The 22,043-nt window shown below is 34.4% G+C and overlaps 1 protein-coding gene across 1 annotated transcript in view; it reads right to left on the bottom strand.

Moving 5' to 3' along the window:
* LOC122817560 (complement C1q subcomponent subunit B-like) overlaps positions 1 to 22,043 on the bottom strand; it is a 92,876-nt gene that overhangs the window by 14,420 nt on the left and 56,413 nt on the right. The window contains exon 2 of the mRNA XM_044090596.1: positions 15,802 to 15,978. Within this exon, the coding sequence (XP_043946531.1) occupies positions 15,802 to 15,970 (169 nt within the window). The 5' untranslated portion in view covers positions 15,971 to 15,978. The remainder of the gene's footprint in view (positions 1 to 15,801; positions 15,979 to 22,043) is intronic.

Below are 22,043 nucleotides of genomic sequence, written 5' to 3'. Positions count from 1 at the left end.
GTCCCTCACACATAGCCTACCATTCATGAAATATTAGGCTCTATATTACAATACTGTTAATATTACTAAAGAGTACTTCAAACAAAAGCACATATCTATTGCTGTCTTAATCTAACTCGTGTATTCAGCAGTATTTTCCTCCAATGCCCACTGTGTTTGTTGCCCCATTCTCCCTCACATGGTATTAGTATAATCAGTTCATGCTTTTGCAATGCAAATATGGAAAATGTTTAATATCTTTCATAATCTCTTTCAGACAATCGTCAATAACTCAAGCCCTGTACATCCCACAGTGATATTTCAGTGAGGTCATGTGCCATAACTTCCTGGTTTTCAGATGTCAACTTGCTTCCTAACCTGTGACATACTTTTCGTCAGATATTAATGCCAATACTGGAATATTAATATTATTACAGCATACCTCAGAAAATCAGTATATATTTTGTTGTGTTTCCCTTACCCCTATGTAATAATCATTTATTTTATTACACAAACTCCTTGGTTGGCTCCCCTAACATGACAGTATCACATGACATTCCTGATTTATTAATGCAAATGCAGGCATTTAGTAATTAAAGCTCTGTACATCTCACATTGATGTTTTCAGTGTGAATGTTTGGGGTACAGTTCAGAACATCAAGACTTCTGAATGTCGACGCACAAATGATCAACCCTGACAGCTTGAATCCTAAAACATTGACTGTTTTTTACACCAGCTGTAGAGAAGCCAGTAAGCTGTTGTTTGAGATGACTGCACAGCAGGGATTAGGTTTTTGCCATTTTCTCTCTGTAGTGTGATCTCATATTTGGTGAATATAAGTTGCAGGAGGTGTGTGGGGCACAAGTAGGCTTGCTTCCCTGCATAGCACATCTGATGTATAGGTGTATGTAGAAAGAAAGCGGTTTTGGACTTACAAATGATATTTGACCAGCGAAGGAAGAAAATGGGACCAAGGCCTGCTGTTTGCACAGGCCACCTAACTTTACAGTACCCACACTTTAATTTTGATTTAGTAATGTAAACTTGGAAGCCATTTTATATTTTACATAACCTTTTTCAAATACTCTCATATAACTCAAGCCTTTTACCTCCCACAGTAATGCTTTCACTGTACAAGCCTACTATATCCTTTTTTAAGAACATTTTTATATATACACAGAAAGGAAGAAATTCAATATCGCATACTTATACAATTAACGCATTAAAAATCTTAGTATTTCAATAGCAACTTTTCAAAGCTATCCCAACCACTAAAAGTCTTACTATAATTTATAGATCTTAATCTGATAACTTCTTTTTCAGTTTTACATAGCATTGCTGTTAAATTTAATAATTCTTTGGACATAGGAATTGAGTTCAATTTCCAATTTTTTGTAATAAGTTTTCTAGCAACTGCAAAAAGACTCCAATATATATATATATATATATATATATATATATATATATATATATATATATATATATATGGGATCCGTACGGATCACCAAACGGCAACATAACTGGAACAGATTCGGCCAGGCATACTTGCACGAAAGTGCTTTTCACCGAGAGGCACTTTCTCATAAGTTTGCCTGTTACAGAGATTGCACTACAGTAGGGATAAGGGATAATTCCCTTTTCCCCACTGTAGTGCGACCTTGGAGTGAGAATATTTAAGTAGGGGAGATGTGGAGGGTGCAGGGGGGCTTGCCCCCCTGCAAAAACGTAAAAGTAATGTTTTTTTTTTAAACACACTTTAACGGAAGTGCTTTTTCGGTGAAAGCGCTTTTGTTAAAGCGTGTTCGGTGATTTTGGATTCGGACTACTGAACTTTCATTCAATAGTCCTAGATCTATATATATATATATATATATATATATATATATATATATAGTTCCCATTCAGAAGCCTGAAACATCATAAGCCTGAAAATCAAAATCCTGAAACCAAAAGCCTGAAAATTCAGAATCCTGAAAACTCAAAATCCTGAAAGCCCAAAATCCTGAAAGCCCAAAATCCTGAAACTCAAAATCCTGAAAACACAAATAATGCTAATATGTCACTATAAAGACACTAATATCTACCAACTGACCCTGACCCTAACCCTAACCCTAAGGTCCGTCACTATCGCACACTCACCTGACCCGCGCCCTAACCCTAACTCACTTAAACCGCCCCTAACCCTAACATAAAACCAACCGCACACTTACCTGACCCCAACGCATGACCTAACACCACAGGGCTAACAATAGCAAAGCCACAATGACATCAGTATGTCTATTTTGTGTTTTCAGGATTTTGGGCTTTCAGGATTTTGGGCTTTCAGGATTTTGAGTTTTCAGGATTCTGAATTTTCAGGCTTTTGGTTTCAGGATTTTGATTTTCAGGCTTATGATGTTTCAGGCTTCTGAATGGGAACCATATATATATATTTATACATACACACACACACACACACACACACACACACACACACACACACACACACATATCTATATATCTATATATATCTATATATATATATATATATATATATATATATATATATATATATGCAAAAACGTAAAAGTAATGTTTTTTTTTTAAACACACTTTAACGAAAGCGCTTTTTCGGTGATTGTGGATTTGGACTACTGAACTTCCGTTCAATAGTCCTAGATCCATATATATATATATATATATATATATATATATATCTATATATATATATATATATATATATATATAAATATATATATATATTGCTGTTTGGCTTTTACAGTTTCAGGAAATGGGACATTCATTAGTATTATTGATCAAGCTAAAGAGCAATTATCACACCATAACCCCTTAAAAACATATCTATTCCAATATACATTTAATTTCCCACAATCCATAAACACGTGTATCCAATCAGCTTCTACATTATTTATTTATTTATTTTACATTTGTTGACTGGGAGTGTCCGACTGAGCTATTGCCCTTTTTCAGCGGAGGCCCGGGGAGAAAAGCTCTAAAGAAATACAATGCAATGAAAATAACAATACAGATACATTTCAATAAAAATAGCAATAGAGAGTTTTAGTAGTTAAGATATGTGCACTAATACATATATATTGTTGACAGATAAAAAACGTACTATAAACAAAAAGGAGAATGTTAAAAAAGTAAAATAAGTTGTATGTTTTGGTTTAAAAACAGAGTTGAGTAAATATAAGGTTTTGTATGCAAAGTAGCAGAAACTTCAAAGGTTACATAAGAATCTCAGGGAGCAGAGTATAGATGAAGCTTTGGAGGTTGCATAGGAAGCATTGGATGAAGTAGTTAATGACACATTTTAGTACGTTAGTTTGACTGTACTATAAAAGGTAGGTAATAATCAGGGAGGGTGAGTACAATGGCAGGACCAGTGTTTTTTAAAGTGGTCTTTGGCTGTTAGCTTAAATTGTTTGAGGTGAGTCAGGGACCTTATTTCTAGTGAGAGTTTGCCCCATGCAATAGGGGGATGGTAGCTATATAAGTTGCACCCTGTGCTGGATTTGGGTTTGTGGATTTGTATTAGGTCTTGTGTTGAGCTTTGGAGAAGTCTGGTAGGGGAGTAGTGAGAGATGAGAGAAGAGAGACTTAAACAGAAAACAGGCTGATATAAGATGGAGTGTATGATTTGGAGATGAGATTGTAGGAACAGGTGAGGTAGTTCGGCCCGGCTCAGGTATTTTAGGGAGAGACAGTAGTGAGATTTATATGACTGGTGAGCTGCAAATCTAGCTATTTTGTGGTAGGTTGATTCTAATTTGGTAAGTGGGGAGAAGTTCAGATTTGTGAATATTTGGGAATAATAGGTTAAGCATGGTAGAAGGTAGGCATGGGTAAGAGAAATCCTAGCTTCAGTAGTTAGGAATTTGTTGTTTTTGTAAAGAAGTCTTAGCTTTTGGTGGGGATTTCTGATACAATTGTTAATGTGAAGATCAAATTTTAGTTGGTCGTCAATGGTAATGCCAATGAGTTTTGTGCTAGTTTCAACCTCTATAGGAGTATTGTTTAGGGACCTCATGGAGAAGGAAAGTTTAATGTAGTCTGCAGATTCAGGTAGAAAGACTAGTAATTTTGTTTTGTTAGGGTTGAGGATGAGCTGATTATTAGTGAGCCACGTCTCTACTGAGTTGAAAGATATCTGGGCATTTGTTAGGAGTTCTAAGGGGGAATTAGCAGTAGTTATGACTGTAGAGTCTTCTGCATATTGGACAATGTTAGATTGAGGACAAAAGGAGTGGAGTGATTTCGTGACGATATTAAAGAGTAGAGGTCCAAGAATGGAACCTTGGGGAGCACCAGTTCTTACTGAGAGAGAGGTAGATAGTGCTGAGTCCCATCGTGATGACTGCAGCCTATCAAAGAGATAGCTAGAGAACCATGCAACTGTATCAGGGGAGAAGTTTAGGTCTACAAGTTTATTAAGTAGCAACGTGTGTGAAACAGTGTCAATAGCCTTCAAAAGGTCAAGGAATAGATAGGATATGAGTTTGTGATCATCTTTAACCAAGGCTAAGGTGTTGAGAAATGATAGTAGAGCTGTAATTGTACTATGCTTTGGACGGAAGCCATGCTGTGTTAGATTGAGAAGTTTTTCTTGTAAGAGATAATGCATGACTTGTTTGTGTATACATTTCTCAAGGATTTTGGAGAGAGGGGAGTGGACAGTGATAGGTCCTAAATTAGATATTTCTGTGGAGTTACCTCCTTTATGAATATCTCCTAATAAAAAACCTTAGGACACACCACGAGAAGTGAGAACTCAGTCTTCTTTTATTCAGGAAACAACATAAAAACAGAAGGATAAGCGCTTTCGCGTGCTGGAAGCACGCTTCTTCAGATCACATTTAAACAACCAAAACTTCTGTATTCAAATAGTGAACAACATCCAATGACAGATCACTACCAATTAAAAAACATAATCATTCAATTATTTCCTAAACGATCTAACAATTATGCAAAGGTGTGGTTTCTGTTCCCAACACTGGAGATACACAGCTATACTAAACACGAAGATCCAACTTACTTTTACAAGAGCAAACAGCTATTGAATAAACCAATAACTGGATATAATAAATGTTGGTATTCCAAGGCACCTTGTTTAAAATGCGCTGTGACCATTCTCCCATAAATTAATCTTAATTATACGTCAGAAATAGTGTACTGTTAACATAACTGTTAATAATACCAAACACTAGATGACCAAGGAAACAACATCAGTAAAGATTTCCGTAACCAGTCTTTCAGTCCATTACACAAAACTGGTCAGTTGTCCCTGGATAATACGTGTCGAAATACTCGATGAATATCTTGACTGTAGATTAATTTTATTTAACCTCCTCTTTCTTTACAGACTAAAATTCTACTAACAATATAAAAAGCTGCTCCCTCTAGCGAATGTGGATGTTGATTATAACAATATAAAATGTCATATTAACTAGCGTCAGTAAAAATGCCTCTATATACTGGTTACTAGAATATTAGTGTCTCATAGGGTTAAATTGACGCCTATATTAATACTTATAAACAGCCAATAAAAAGTTCTTATCTTGTATATTAATATGATTTTACTAATAATGACTATTATTAAAATCTAGTTAATATTTAAACAAGAAACCTATCACTATATGCAGTCTTGTAGATGGGAAATATATAGATCACTAAACTTATTGTAACACATACTGAACTTTTACTAACTAAAGATAAAATTGACAATTAATATTAACATTTAAAAACTACTAATACAAAAAATCTATAACAAACTACCCTATATTAAAAAATTAAAATACGTTGTGGAACCTTTTTTAACTCTAAAGCACTAATAACACTAAATTTGATTTTAAACATAAGGTGGAACCCTAAAGAATAAACCTGTTCAATGTTCAATGTTAATAGGTTATAGTCATAAATAAACTATTACCAAGGGACCTGCCTCTATGTCATTACTTTAAAAATGCTCACGAACACTGAACTGTTGTATTAAACTAAATAGTAATAATAATTCAATTTCTGATACTTGTTTATAACCAAGCAAATAACCCCTATCAAATCAGAAAGACTGAAATATAAAAATTTTTTGAGTCGCCTACTTAACTTGTAAATATATTTAGATAATTTAATAATTTTCCAATTAATTATACTTATTTCAAACTTTCAATACTTGGTGTTGATAATACCAAGAAGCACTTGATCAGTGTAACATATTATTTTAAAACTATAGTCATTCAATCTTATTCACAGAGCATCCAGTTCTACTAATTAGATTTGAGTGTTATCACACTCACTATCAGACTCCTGACATATTTGTTTTCATGTATGTTGTATATGCTATACTAAATATAGGCACATTATTTGTCCTACCTATATGGAAATATGTGCTATATATAAAAGCAAGAATATAAGATTACTAAAGCTAAAGGCTTCAGCAAACAGACCTAAAACAGTTGTAAATAAACGAACCTAAATGTATATAGATGCCCAGAGGCCAATTGAAAACTTTGTTCTAATGAATAAAGACAAAACCTAACTACTATTAAACTTTAGGAATAAATAAAAAAGTCTCGTCTCAATTAGCTATACCTCTATGACTATAATTTTTACATGTTAACAGACTGTTATTTACAAAAATATATTCTATTGCTTCAATATGGGTTTCAGGGAAATGTAATTGTTGATACCTGGATCTCTGTGTGCTCCTGTTTTAAAGATCCATTTCAATTCTAGTTTAGCTAGATGACTGGTGTTGTCCCCCATTCTGCTACTTTTCTGTAATGTCTGTAAGACCCTGAACCTAAATTCATGCGTTGGATACTGTTGAACATGTCTGGCAAGAGCATTCGTTTCTTTCATTTTGCGTATATCATACGTATGATTGTATATACGATCTTTTAATTTCCTGGTAGTTAGACCAATATAGAAAGCCGAGCAAACAGTACAATTTGCCATGTATATCAGATTATTACTGTTACAGTCATAATGCTTTCTCAGTTTAAACACAAAAACATGCTGAGCATGAGTATATGTCTGTACATCAGTAATGTATTGACACATGTTGCAAGAATTACAAGGAAAGGTTCCTGGAATTGAGGAGTCAAAATGTGTCTCTATATTGGTAAAATTCCTAGCAACAATTTCTTTAAGATTATTGCATGTTCGAAAAGTGAACAAAGGTTTAGTACCAACAAAAGTTCTAATTTCTTCAGAAACAGTTAAAATATTCCAATTTTTAACAATAATTCTCCTAATCTGCTCATTGTCATTTGAATATTTCATGACATAAGCAACTCTGTTTCTATCATATCCCCCTTGTCTAAAGTATGTTCCAATATTCTGTTTGTTAGAAGCAAAATTCAAGTCCTTCTCTATTCCTACTTGTTGGAAAATTTGATTACTAACACTATACTCTTCTGTCTTATTACTCGCTGTTCTAATTAAAGGCATGATGTTGGTTCTGACTCTCTTGACTAACTCCCTATTATAACCTCTGGCTAAGAAAATGTTTTCCATATTATCTGCTTCTTTTTCCAACTCCAATGGATCCTGAACGATCCTCATTAACCTAGTGAATTGTCCTTTCACTATTCCTGTAAACACGTGCCTAGGATGCATACTGCTGTATTCTAATATACTATTCCTCCAGCAGTGCTTCCTATATAGTTTAGATGTAAGGATACCTTCTCCATTAAAGTAAAGATTCACATCCAAAAAATTAATGCTCGACTTGGAATACTCAAAAGTAAACCTGAGGAAGTCAGTTGTGGACTCTAGATAGTTAACAAAATCTTTCAATTCATCTATAGTCCCTGTCCAAAATACTAGGACATCATCCACGAATCTTCTGTAAAAACAGATCTTCCTCATCCAAATACTATTGAATAAAAAGTTGGTTTCCCAACTATGTAAAACCAAGTTGGCATAGGAATTTGCACATGGGGTGCCCATGGCGACACCCCATGTTTGTAGATAGTACCTCTCATTGAATATGAATACATTATTGCTCAATACAATATCCAATAATTGGCCTATCAAAATCTGTCGGTCAACTGAGAAGTCACTATCTACCACCATGACCTCTCGAATTGCTTGCAACCCAAAATCATTGGGTATGCACGTGAACAAATTACGCACATCAAGGGTAACTAGGACACATGAATCAAGTTCTTGATGTTCTCTCTTAAGCTGCTCAATCCCACTTAATAAATGTTGAGTGTCTTTTAAGATGGTATCTACTCTGTCTACAATGGGTCTCAACATTTTTTCTATAAAGATCGAAATATTATAGGTGGCCCATTGTCTCCCTGCCACTATCGGTCTCATAGGTATAGGTCTGATTCCCTTATGTATTTTGTCTGGTCTCCTTTATGAATAGGAAGAGTATAAAACTGTTTCCAGATAAAAGGAACTTTATACTTAAGAGATGAAGCGATTGATTAGTAAAGATACAGGCATAGCAAGGGAGTGTGCAGCAATCTGGAGAAAGTATGAAGGAGTATTGTCTGCTGATACAGAGCATGGTTTGAGCTTTGAGAGTAAAGTTCTGATATAGTCAGTGGAGACAGGTTTGAGAGAGAAGAAGTTTTCTGAGATAGTGGTTGAGGAGTGTATAGGGAGGTTTGAAGTGTTGTTGTTTGAGTGGTTGGGGTTAAATAGCTTGGAAATGGATTTGATAAAGTAGGTGTTGAAGGTATTGGCAGTTTCTTCCGGTGACATGTCAGGGCATGGGTTTGGGGAAGTAGGGTTACCTGGATGTAGTATTTGATTTATAGCATTCCAGAATTTTTTTGGATCAGATTTTAATGTTTTGGGGGGATTATAATAAAAGTCTTTTTTGTCTTTGTTGATTAGTATTTTTGTCTGGTTTCTAAGTTCTTTATATTTTAGGAGGTCAAACAGAAGTTTGGTTTCTACCCATGTTTTCCATACACATCTTTACTACATCTCCAACAAACTGACAAACTCATTTTACTAAATGTAGAGATTTTATAGGAAGTAACAAAATTCTATGTGTGTATATTTCCACATAAAAGTTTTCCAGTATAAACTTAAAGAAGCTTGACTAATTTAAGTAACTAAACTACATTCTTACCATTTATTGAGTCACTCAGTCCACTACAATCTAAAAAGTTCCAGAATGTTGCACTAAAACTATTATTATTATCACTTATAATTGACTTATTTAACTTGGACAGACTTCCTTTGTAGTCTAATTTACCTTCAGTAATAGTACTCATATATCCATATAATGGGAGAATAGTGTTCTCTTCCTCTTCACTATTATTATCTAGAAATTCATTTAATTTCTAACTGATGGATAATATTAACTGCTTAACAGATTCATTCAACTTATAATCTTTCATTAAATATTCTGGCAACCCAGCTTTTCCTTTTTCAAATCAATCAGACCAATCAGACCATAATACTAATCCGTTCCTTTTTAGTAACTACATTTTAACATTGTTCTGAGTTTCCCTAAATGTAGATATGTATACAATGGGAAAGCACAAACATTTCCATTTTGATATTAATGTAGTTTTAGAAAAATATTTCTTAAATGTTTTAAAATTTGATTTGATAATATGCATAGTATAAAGGCTGAAATGAATTTCCTTCTAAGGTAAATTTTATTAACCAGATGAAAGGATTGTTACATACATCTAATTTATCATATTTGATAAGTTTATAAAAATTTAGTATAATCTGGTCTTGAATAGTTTATCATTGACTAGTGCAAGTTGAGTTTATCCGGAGTATAACAGAGATAAAATTTGTAGCAATAGAATAAGAGTCTACATCTGGGAAGCTAATGCCATCACACTATCATAGTCTTATATGATTTCTGTAAGTGATGCTCAGCTTTTTAGGATTCCATAAGAAAGAATGAAGTCAACATTTATTTCCATTTTCTTTAAACATTTTTTGTCAGAGATATTTTTTATCTATCTATCTATCTATATATATATATATATATATATATATATATAGAGAGAGAGAGAGAGAAGTAAAAAATCCATTTTAATAAGAAGTAACACTTTTTCAAGTATTTTTTTCAAAATTGTTATCGATGATCTTACTCCCATCTTGATAGATTTTTAGTTGTTATTTTAGTTCTTTCCCTTCCCAGTTATATTTGTATTTATATTTATCTCCAGACTTACTATCTAGTAAATGATTTAACACTGAAGTTTCAGTTGTATTATTATTATTATTATTATTATTATTATTATTATTATTACATTTCAGCAGCAATCTATTTCCTCAATTAAATAATTTAAATCTCCTATAGTTAGTAAAATAATATCTGGAAAAAGCTGTATTTTAGATTGACAATCCTTGTTAACTGAGAATCTATCAACTTTTTCATTGCTTCTTATATTATTAGCTAAGGGTTTGATAACTAATGCAAATAGGAGAAGGGATAAGAGACACACTTACTTTGTGCCTTTGTTTAAAGTGAAGCCTTGAGAAATGTAAGATCCAGTTTTAACATATGCTTTGGAGTCTTTATACAGGTTGTTTTAATATTCCAATTAATTGTTCTAGAAATGCAAAGACTTTTAAAGTTTTAACAAGTAATTTCAATCTACAGACAATAGCTGTCTCAATATCTAAGCTAACTAGGGACAATATCTTGTTCATTCCTTTTGCTAAATCTATGATAGTTGCTAGTCTTGACTACCATATCCACTTAGCTTGCAGATATTACCTTACTTCCTAAAAGATGATATAATTTGAAATATTAATTTCAATATTAGAATAATGTTAGTATGAATACAGGATACTTTCAATGCATAGTTCTGTTTTAGTTGCGTTTGTCTTACCCAAGGGTATTCACTATTAATTTTTGTCTTGCACTTACTATTGCATAAACATTTGTAACAGGACAGTAACACATGCCATTTTTGCATTAAAATGTAAATATGCATTAAAGGATGACATTCCTGTAGAAATATTGCAGCAATTTTCTCAGAACAGTTTGCAATGACCTTATCTACAAAATACACTTAGCTGATGATTACCTGTGTAAATAGCCATGTAGAAGATTATCATACTAAAATGTACTTTATTGCATATAGTCTATACTCACTGGTGGTGGTGACAAGTTCTCATGTGGTGACATGTCAGTAGGGAAGTGTATTATACTATAACAAATAAACTGATAGCAAGTATCTATTTTTCTGAAAAAAACTGCTGGACTATTTTTGTTTCTTATTTCATATAAACACACTAGTGTTATTCACTGGATTATTGTTGCATCATTAGTGTTTTAGCCAAATGAAATCTGATTGAGGGATTGACATCAGATGTTCTTCATATTAATCACTACTGCAGTAGCTATATGGATTATTCCCTGCATGAGGTATAACAGATGGTCAGCTTCCAAACATTCAGGGCACCTTCCACTCACCCAAACCATTAGTCAACTTGGGCTGAGCTGACTAAAAAGACAGGTTTGGGCATCAAGCCCTTCTAAGCTTCCTTGTCACTAAAGACAGCACTCCTCTGCTGACTTTTGAAGAGTGATGGTCATCTTTTGCTGTTCCATTGCTGGGAAGATAAGTTCCCTTTGGGGAAAAACCTTCCACATATTATTCATAATATTTAAATTTACTTTCAGGTGAGGAAAGTACTTTCTAAACTAGGAGTCTGTATTTTTATTGACTGTCATGTGACTTGCCTGTACTTTTAAACACACACTTTTGTGACTAGTAATTTAAAAGTTGATTTGAACATTCTAAAACTATTTTATTTCTGTGGAGAAATTTGTTTAAATGACCTTTTGGGGCTGATAATGTGAATTAGAATGCTATTTACAGCGGTTTCGTTGGAAAAGTTAACTGAATACTACTTTCGAATTTTTAATGGCTTTTGATGCTTATTTTCACGATGAAAGAGACTCTACTTTTGGCTTGACAGTAGAACAAACTAGGCCCACAGTCTGTCCTTCTTCCAGCCACAAAAATAAAAAGTTAACTAAACAGTCTTTACCACCATAGCAGGCTAGCAGTTTGCCCCAGCCACAGGTGGGTGACTCTGCTGTGGCTAAAGCTGGTTCCTCAAACCATTCATGTTTTTCCCAGAATCCCTCTGCTATTGCCCATACAGCAACTATGCACTAGAATTTACCATGTCCTTTGCAGCCCTTGATTTCCTCTTAGTGGATAAGGGAGAGCCACTTTTATTGGTTTTGGGAGAAGGGACAGGGAAAGTGCCTATTCTTAAACAGAATGTTGTGCACATCTATGGGGAAGCTGTTCCTGCTATGAAAAATACTTTTTCCCCTAATATTTCTGTCAGAAAGAAACAGAAAACTAAACATATATATTCTCCTGCTAAAGTTTCGCTAAACAGGAATACTTTATTAAGTCTGGCTCAGGGTCTTATACAGGCTATTGATATTGACCCTACTTATCAGTTTGTTTCTGATAACAGAAAAAGGGATTCTTCTTTCCTTGAAGAGATTCAAGCAATTGAATCTGTAGAGGAATGTGATGGGTTAGATACTCAAAATTCTGATTCAGATGAGAGCTTGTTACTTGCCTCCCCCTTGTCAGTGATTCTCTTTTTCTGAGATTACTTCCAGAATATGCAAGTATATTTACTAGGACAACACTGAGGTTTCTCAGTCACTCAGAAAATTCTATGTAATGTTACAAATGAAGTTCCCAGAACCTTCTCCCATCTCCCCAAGTGCTGACAACATTGGAGGAACTGTTTTGTCACAGCTTCGTGTTTACAAACTCAATAACTGTAGAAACCAAAAGGCCTGGAATAGCTGCAGAAAAACAGACCAAGTATAGCAAATGTACCTGACACAATTTCCTTTCTTTGCGCTTGTATCCAAGCGGTGTAAACCTTATCACTTCTCCTTAAAGGTATAAGACACCTTAAATACAATGTACTTCTGCAATGTCAAAATTATTCTTTGTTGTGCAGCATGGTCAAGTAAAAGTAAATAAAATAAAACTTTTTCTATCCATCATTAAATCATCATTCATAAAACACTTTTTAAACAGATACAAACTTTGCTTTACAATCTCAAAGCTTAATGCAGTGTTTGTGTTCTATAATATTAGTGTGCTCTACACACTACGGTGTCTTATACCTTTAAGGAGAAGTGATGTCATGATCACTATAAATAGAAGGAAAGGGGCGGAGTACAAACCATTTGAAAAAGTTTTCAAACCTTTGAAAACGAAAAGCGTTTTATTTGTGTTGTTTTAATTAACCAAAAATATTGAAGTTGGTATCGCTTAATAAATATTTTTTACTTCAAAGCAATACAGAGTCATTGGTGTTTGGATATAAGGTTTACACCACTTGGATACAAGCGCAAAGAAAGGAAATTGTGTCAGGTACATTTGCTATACTTGGTCTGTTTTTCTGCAGTTATTCCAGGCTTACAGCTTCTGGTTTCCCTGATAGACAGCCTGCTGCACCTAGGAATGCAGATGGAATGTACACAGTTCCTCTGTCTTTTAGATTTCTTATACATTCATCCCAGACCTGACCCAGCTGCAATAGCTTTAGTCAATCCAGCTGCTGCCAAGCATTTTGCTTACTCTAATCATTCCCTATCCGACATGGATGGTTAAACAACTGATAAGTTTGGGGGAAAAAGTGCATGCTTCTACAACTTTAATTTGTAAAATTTTGAATTATCAAGCTCATATGACTAGTTGTGAAAGTGTGAGCAATGTTTATCTGCAGTTCCTTCCTTTGAGGAAAAATCTGCTTTGTGTAATATGGTTTACTCTGTTTCTCAGGTCTCTAGTCATAGTTTTAAGTGTGTTTATGACTCTGTAGATACTACATCCTGAGATGCTGAAGAGGTTTGCCTGGTTACACTCTCAAAACCTCCCAAAGGATGTAAAAAAAAAAAAAAACAAATTTTAAATTATTCTTTGGGTAGACATTTAGTGTATGGTCCTTCTGCTGCATAAGTTATCAAAAATGTGATGAAAGGGGTAAACTAGTACAGGGAATCTCAGAATTTTCAGCCCTCCTTTTCTAAAATTTCCAAGGGTTTTTCTGCTTCCTTGTCCAATTTAGGCAAGAAGCAAAACAGCGTCAGCAAAATGCTAATAAACAGCCATTAAAAAAAACAAACAAAAAAAAAAAAAAAAACAAATGGAAGGGAGGCTCCAAAATGAAAGCATGAACTTTTCAAAGTATATGACAATTAAATAAGTCAGAATGTCTGTTTGTCCCTGACCCCATTACCACCACTACTCTGGCAGTTTCTTAGTCTCTTATTCCCTCTAGAAATTCTCAATCTCCATTTCTCTCTTTGGCAACAGATTGTTTCAGAAAAATGGGTTCTGAGACTGGTTCAACAGGGTTATAGGTGGCAGTGGGAAGAAATCCCTCCCTTCCAGGGAATTACTCCACATCCAACAGACCAAACTTCACTGTTTCCTTCTGTCCTGCAGTACGTGCTGTGCCCAGGAATTCTAGCAATGTATCATATAATTTATTGTCATTGCTTGTGAGTTGAGCTACTCTCAGCTTGTTATTATAAATAATTATGTGATGCATTCTAATTCTTAAAAGCTAATAACTCCTTTTACATTCTTTTTTAAAAACTTTAGTGCAAATAGACCTATGTAGACTGTGTTTAATATTAACATCAAATAAATGTATTGCTATACATGATTTACACATTTCAAATTTCAAAAACATTGATGTATTATGTAAATATTGTATAAACAAATCAAGCACAGGTCATGCTTACTCAACCTCTTAGATGTTTTTGAAAAGGCCACCAAAGCAATGGATGAAGGTAAAATGGTGCACATTGCATACCTTGACCCGACCACAGCTTTTGATACAATTCCCCACTCAGTAATAGTAGAAAAGCTTAATAAACTGGAGCCATACTGTGATATTCTTTCTTATATTACTAAAATTGGTTAAGTGTTAAGAAGCAAGCAAGTTCTACTGGAAGTATGAGAGTTTACAGTCCAAGTCCTTAAAATGTAAAAATATATATACATTAGTGTAGTTCAGTACAAACAACTGTAAAACTGTGAAAATTACTGTTACATATTAAAAACATTTTTAATAGGCAAGCTCCCCTGAATCCTCCATAAATTTGATACTTATCCATGCAATCTCTGGCATCTCACAGCAGTTTTAGGCTTAGTATATATTTCTCCTAAATGCAGTTAAATTTCCACAGTTTGAATGATCACAGTTGTCTCTTAATCTTACAATGACAAGTCTGAAATGTATTGCAACTGCTGAGTACTCAAAAAATCAATACAGTTTAAATTCTAAAGAGTTTATGTCTATGTAGATTATAAGATGTACAGCTATGTTATGCTTGTAAATATTTCAGATGATTAGCTTTCAATGAATAATATAGAGTTGAGCTAATTAATTTCTAAATAGTGTGTGAAAGCTATGTACTTATTCAAGAATCTCTACTTGTAAATATTAGTTCATGAGATATCCTGCTGTCATCATTCACTGCAACAATTTCAAAATAAGATGTATTTAAAAAAATGTTGATTTTTTACCACTTAAAATGTATATATGTGTGTATGTACACACACACACACACACACACACACACACACATATATATATATATATATATATATATATATATATATATATATATATATATCAATTGTCTGTGTGTATTATACATTTTGGAACTAGTGCTTTCTAGAAATAGTCATTTCTCTCTAAGTAGTGCTCAGAACTGTTCTTCCTAAATTTGATGTTCTTTTTGTCTCTTTGTTCTTCCCCCATTAACTGTACTTTGTTTTATGGTCTCTTTTGTTGTTCTCCTTTTAATAATTTACCTTTTTCTCCCTTGACTCCTTTCTGTCCATCTTTACCATCTGGTCCTGGTCTTCCAGGAGTACCTGGAATTCCTGGTTTTCCATCACAGTTATAATTTGCCGATAACAGAGTTGCAGCCAGAATGATGTAGGCTACCATGACCAGTGCACTGCTCAGCAATGAAGGCATTTTGGAAGCTGTAGGACATCAGGAAAACAGATGTATTAAACATGTTTACCTATAAAGTAACCTTTTAAATAGTGCAGAAGTCAAAGCATGTTGGAGAATCCTGCATAAAAGTATATTGGAACATTGTAACAAAATTGATTTATCTGTATAGCTTTAATTGTGCAGTTATGATGCCATTAAGATTATTGATAGCAGGCATCTTTGATTGTTTTGCAATTTCTTTTTCTTTTTGGGAAGTATATATTGGAATTTGTGAATCTTTCAGTTACTAAATCATCAGAGGAAACCTTTTATTTTGTATTCATGGCATTTCATACAATCCATTTACAATTACCTCACTTAAATCGAAAAATAAATTGATAAGACTTTCACATGAAACAAATATAAAATCAAATAGTTGTTTTGCAGGCAAGTCTCCCCCTCATACCCACTTTTTTTTTAAATATATTAACTCCATGGACACACAGCTGCTTTTAAAGATCCAGTACCTAGTAAGAAAGAAACTGATCCCTTCAAGACATTCCAGTACTTTACTACAAATGAATTACAAACTGATCTTAGAAGTGAAATGTTCACATTTAACTAAAATTCTGCTAAATCACAACCAAAAAAGGCAAACTTAATGTATAACATTCTACATTAGTTAGATTAAAAACAATCTGTAAAATTACAGACCTATAGAAATTGACTGAAACTTGATTTTGATAATGTTTACTAAAATTTATTTCAGTGAAAACAGTCTTAGTAAAACTATATGATCTTACCTATACTTACAGTGATCTATAGCAACTCAGGCATCAGAATGTTTACTAAGGATGCACAGAATAGCTAGAACCCAACACATAGAAGACAGTGAACAGAAAGGCTGCAGAAGTTCCACCTTGGCCGGTTTCAGACATACCATAAAGACAAATGTATTTGAAATAACATAAAATGGATTGAACTGGGTGCTAAGTATTGTTTTCTTGTGTCTATTTTATCTTTCTATTATGTAATGGTGTTTTGTTAAAAAAACACCTTAATAAATTTGAACTGTTTTGATACCATGGATCATATTTAATCTTTAGGTTTAGGTGTGATTGATAATAAAAAAGGACAAATCTGAAAAAAACCCACCTTTGATAGCTTTCATTCTTTCATGGATATGCAATTATTAAATAAGTCTTTGTTTTTGTAGCTGTAATTATCATACCAGTGGCTATATTGTATATTATATATAATATATATTAATTATATGTTTACATTTGTTTAATTGCAGTGTAAGAAGCCGTAGATACTTCATTATAAAACACTTAATGATCTTGCACAATATAGCATAGATCAGAAATGGGAATGCATATCATAACCAGTAGGGGGCAGAAGAGATCCATTGCAAGTTGAAAAAACCTCCGACCAGAATTAAGACAACCCTCAAACTGCAATGCAAAGTCTTTTTGCAGGAATCCTGCCATTCTATATAATTCAGATGGTAGCATAACAAAATCCCCCCAAAAAACTGTAGTATGTGCATGGAACACACTGTTAGATTTGGAAATATAAACTAAAGAAATCTGACAATTACTGAGATTTGGAAATATAAACTTAAGAAATCTGAGAAGTACTGTGAATTGTTATTTGTTCAGTTCAGTTTCAACATTGTTTTTATTTATTTGGGGAAACTTATTTCCATGAATCAAAATAGCAGTTCATTCATACAAAACAATACCCAATATCACCATTTTAGGGTATTTCTATCAATAATATTGTGCTGTACAGCAGCTGACTGCTGCTGTTACTATGAATGTAGGAGCGAAGAAATTTGAAACAGCATTGCTGTAAATGTATAATATGGTTATCTTGTTTTATTTCAGCTTGCCATTCAAACCATTTCTCTTCAGTCAGAATCCTAGGCCCTTACCAATATATGAATAGTTTTACTAGCATGTCACAGCCATATACATTGTTTTGTGATACTGCGCACCACCCCACCTCTATACTTATAATATACTCCTTCTGCTAGCCATATAGAATTCTCTGTGCACTGCTTAATATCTCACCCCACCTGTTATCTAAATATTAACATTTTTTTCCTTACCAAGTTCTTTCCCTCATTTCCATTTCTTTGAATTTCCAATCATTAATCACACGATCTATTATCTATTTGACAAAGCCACTAATACACCTCTTCAAATGCTCAATGTTCAACATGTACTAAATGCATACATATCTTTTATACTGTAATAGTTTTTTTTATTTCATATGAAGATCATCTAATTAGCAAATGTATGTTTAATTGTTAATGTATATGACTTGATGTCTGTTCATGTATATTACTGAATGTTTGTTTAAAAATGTGTCTAATATGTTGGAGCTTTACTCCCCAGACCTCAGATGAATTTTTTTTTTGACTAAACTCAGTCGGATAAGCTCAATAAATAAAAAAAAAAAGTAAATGAAAAAGTCAATAAATGTATATACCTTGCATGAGTGTGGATAATTCTGTATTTACCAATGACTGGGGGAATGGATATGCTAGTTTGATCACTCGTGCTACACCCTTGTGACCAAGCAATGCCTATTAAGCCATGGTGAACTGTCATGTTACACTCCTGTGGTTATTATAAATATTTCCTGTGTAACTGGTAGATAAACTGAAAATGTTATCCCTTATTTCGTACTATTTAAATATAGAAACATCTGAGAATCTAAGTAGCCTACATCTTGGAACAACAAATCCATATAGTCCTAGACAGTATTCAGCTTGTCAGGACTGCAATTAAGAAGTGCTTCACTGAAAGGTATGATTTATGTCTCGTACATATATCTGAGCAAAATTATGACTTTTTTACTGTCTTATAGCAAAAGACAGAAGAAAAGCAGCAAGACCAAGGAGACGTTTCAGTAAGTCAAACTTCATAAAGCAGGTTTCATTGAGCCCTCCGTCCTGCAGAAGGTCTTTGCTAAATGTTGCATTAGGGGACTTCAGAAGGATGAGAAATGAAACCAGGTGCTAAATGAATCACTTACGTCTCTGCTGACAGTGGAACATGTTATATACAATATGGAGATGTAGTTGTATAATTCATCTTATTCCCCATCCTCATGCTTTTTCCAACCTGTAATATAATTCATTAAAATTTTACTACTGCCTTTACCAGAAAATGCAAAGCTGATAGGCTTTAGACCACTCATGATCCTACAATTTGCCTGCTGTTTATGTCCAGAAAAACTGCTGAGTCTCATTTACTGTTAAGGTGACTGCATATAGGGCAAATCAACAACCATAGAATCATTTAGTGTTGTTTGTATCCACTGTAGCAGTGTGTAAAATGTTTCATTACCATAGCTATTTGCTTTGCCTGAACCTGTATTATTAATATATGCTTAGTCACTGGTGCAATGCTTTACTGACTACTGTGTAAGTAGCTGCTCTTAAAGTCTTCAGTATTCATTGACTGTTGTATATATTTGCACTTCTTGAACTGTAGCCCTCTTATTGTTTAACTGCCTCTCCTTATACCAACTTTCTGCCTCTACCTTCTCTCTGCTCTAACTTAGGTTTGTACTCTTACCTTCCTAATCTCTGTTCCCTCTAACTACCCTCTCCTTTCTCCTCCTTTTTTCTTCTAGGTACAAGCTCCTTGCATTCAGCCAGGACATCTGCCTTCTCCACTACATCTGTGCTTCAAACTCTAAGAGTCAACGACCTTCTACAAACAGTGAACCAGCCCGCAAAATCCTTAATCAGCCACTGGGTAAACAGTACTCCCCCAACACACCTGCTTTAATTAATAATGTTCCTTTATCTCCTCACTATAACATTATAATCCCCTATTGGCCCCCTCCACATCACCAAAACTTGCTGTCTCCACCTATAATTTCTCCTGCCTTTCTTGCCTTTATTTCTTAACTAGCTTGCCCATACTTTTGTCCTCAAATAAACTACACACCCAACCTAGCTCGCATCTAACACACTCTCCTTTCCCCTTTTCCACTGTTCACCTTTTCTCTATCTTCTCTAGTCACATTAGACCCTATAATTCCATCTGCTTTTCTCTCATAGCGTTCTTATCTTTCCTAACTTACTTTTCTGTACCCCGTCTGATTAAACTCTACCCTCCCTCTTCCCTCTCTTTGATTTTTCTTGTTTTTCCCTGCTTTTGTTCCTCTAATTCTTTAACGCAACTTACCTTCATACTTGTCTTGACTGCTCTTCATTCACTAATTGTTTTTCCTTTGTGATCGGCTTCAGCTCCAACTGGGTGTAGCCCCACTCTGTTCACCCTCATTACACCTGGGCTCACTCCACTCACCTATCCTACCCCATTCCTAACCATCCTTGCTTAATCTAGATTTATACTCTAACCTCTAATTCATCCCTACTCTAATCACTAAACCCTCCCCTACTTTGCTGTCCATTACCTACCTTTTAGCTTTAGAGCACAAATCAACTACCCTCTCTCCACCTCTGCTTTACCCTAAATCTTTCATTACTTACTCTTCCTTCCACCACCTCTACCTACTGCTTCTCCTTACACCTTCCTAACTTTCTTACAATATCTCCATACAATCAATAACTCCACTCTCCTTATATCAATAATTACACCCACCTAATATAACAGCATGCTACTGCACTTCCTCTTACCTCCAATTCTGATCCTCCTCTACAGATTATCATGTTACCACTCTAACCTACTATACCCTCTTCTGTCACCCACTCTACCCCAAGTGACATCCTTCTTCAATAAAAAACTGAAATTCCCTATTTCACCTTGTCTCTACAATACCTCCTATATTCATTATCACAAACTAAAACATTTCAATTTTTCTCTCACTTCCCCTAAACATAAGTTCAAACCCACTACCTACTACTTCTATTTCACTAAACATAATTTACTTCCTATTACTTTCTTACTAGATGGGGACATCCACCACAGTCCTAGTCCAGGCTCTTCCTCCAGCCCTCCCACCTCCACCTCAACTAATGGGCAGCAACTCCCCACCTCTCCACCTAAACACCTGTCTATCTACTCCATAAATCTGCAAAGTCTCATTAACAAAATCACAGAATAACACGCTTGGATAGCAAACCACTTTCCACACATCTTAACTCTCTCAGAAACCTGGCTGAAAGCTCATATCGCAAACTCTGAAATTCTACTCCCTGGTATAACATATTCTGGCAAGACAGACTTTTCAAAAAAGGGGGAGGTGTTGCTATCATGTACTCAAATCAGCTTAACCTCCCCCCTCTCCCTACCCCTCCCTCATTTCTCACCTACTGAACTCATCTTTCTCAACTGCCACCTTAACCCACTCAAGAAATACACCATAACATCCATCTATATACCACTTGGTAGCAATATTAAAATATTTGAATCTATCTTATCCTGGATCTATCAACATATATCTTACAAGACAATCTTACTAGGTGATGTCAATATCGATTGGAATAAACTTCCCCCCACTTCCCTAGACTTAGTATAAACCATTTTGGTTTCAGTCAACTTATTTCTACTCCAACCTGCATCAATAAAAACTCCACCTCCATTCTAGATTGTCTCTTAACTTCCAAACCTAATCAATACTACAATCCCATTACTTTATCAGACTCCTTAAGTGAATACTGTCTACCTTGTCATGCCTCAAAAACCCACCTTTATAGAGACTGACAAAACCTGTCCAACTTCAACACAGAAACTTTCAACTACCAACTTTCTCTTGTTAACTGGTCTCACCTGTTCAACCTTCCTCTAAATTATGCTGTTCTTAGTTTAACAATACTTTTCTAAACATATTAAACACCCTAGTACCCATCAGGAAAACTAGGATCAAACTAATTATGCTACCTGACTCTCCAAAGATACCCTTTCCACAATGAAACTTAGAGACATTACCTGGAACCAATGGACAAAGCCATAATCTTCTTTTCTCCTTCTTAAATTCAAAGAACTAAGAAACCTTATCAAAAAAACATATTATTCAAGACAAGAAAAAATTATATCAAGAAGTCCAATCTAGTCACACTTCAAACCAAAAAAATTTGGTACACCATGAGCAATATTCTCCATCCAGGGGAAACAATTTACCCCAA

The sequence above is a fragment of the Protopterus annectens genome, chromosome 13.part0 (genome assembly GCF_019279795.1).
Source record: "Protopterus annectens isolate FY-2018-M chromosome 13.part0, PAN1.0, whole genome shotgun sequence".
Taxonomy (NCBI): Eukaryota; Metazoa; Chordata; order Ceratodontiformes; family Protopteridae; genus Protopterus; species Protopterus annectens.
This window is presented reverse-complemented; position numbering and strand designations above follow the sequence as displayed.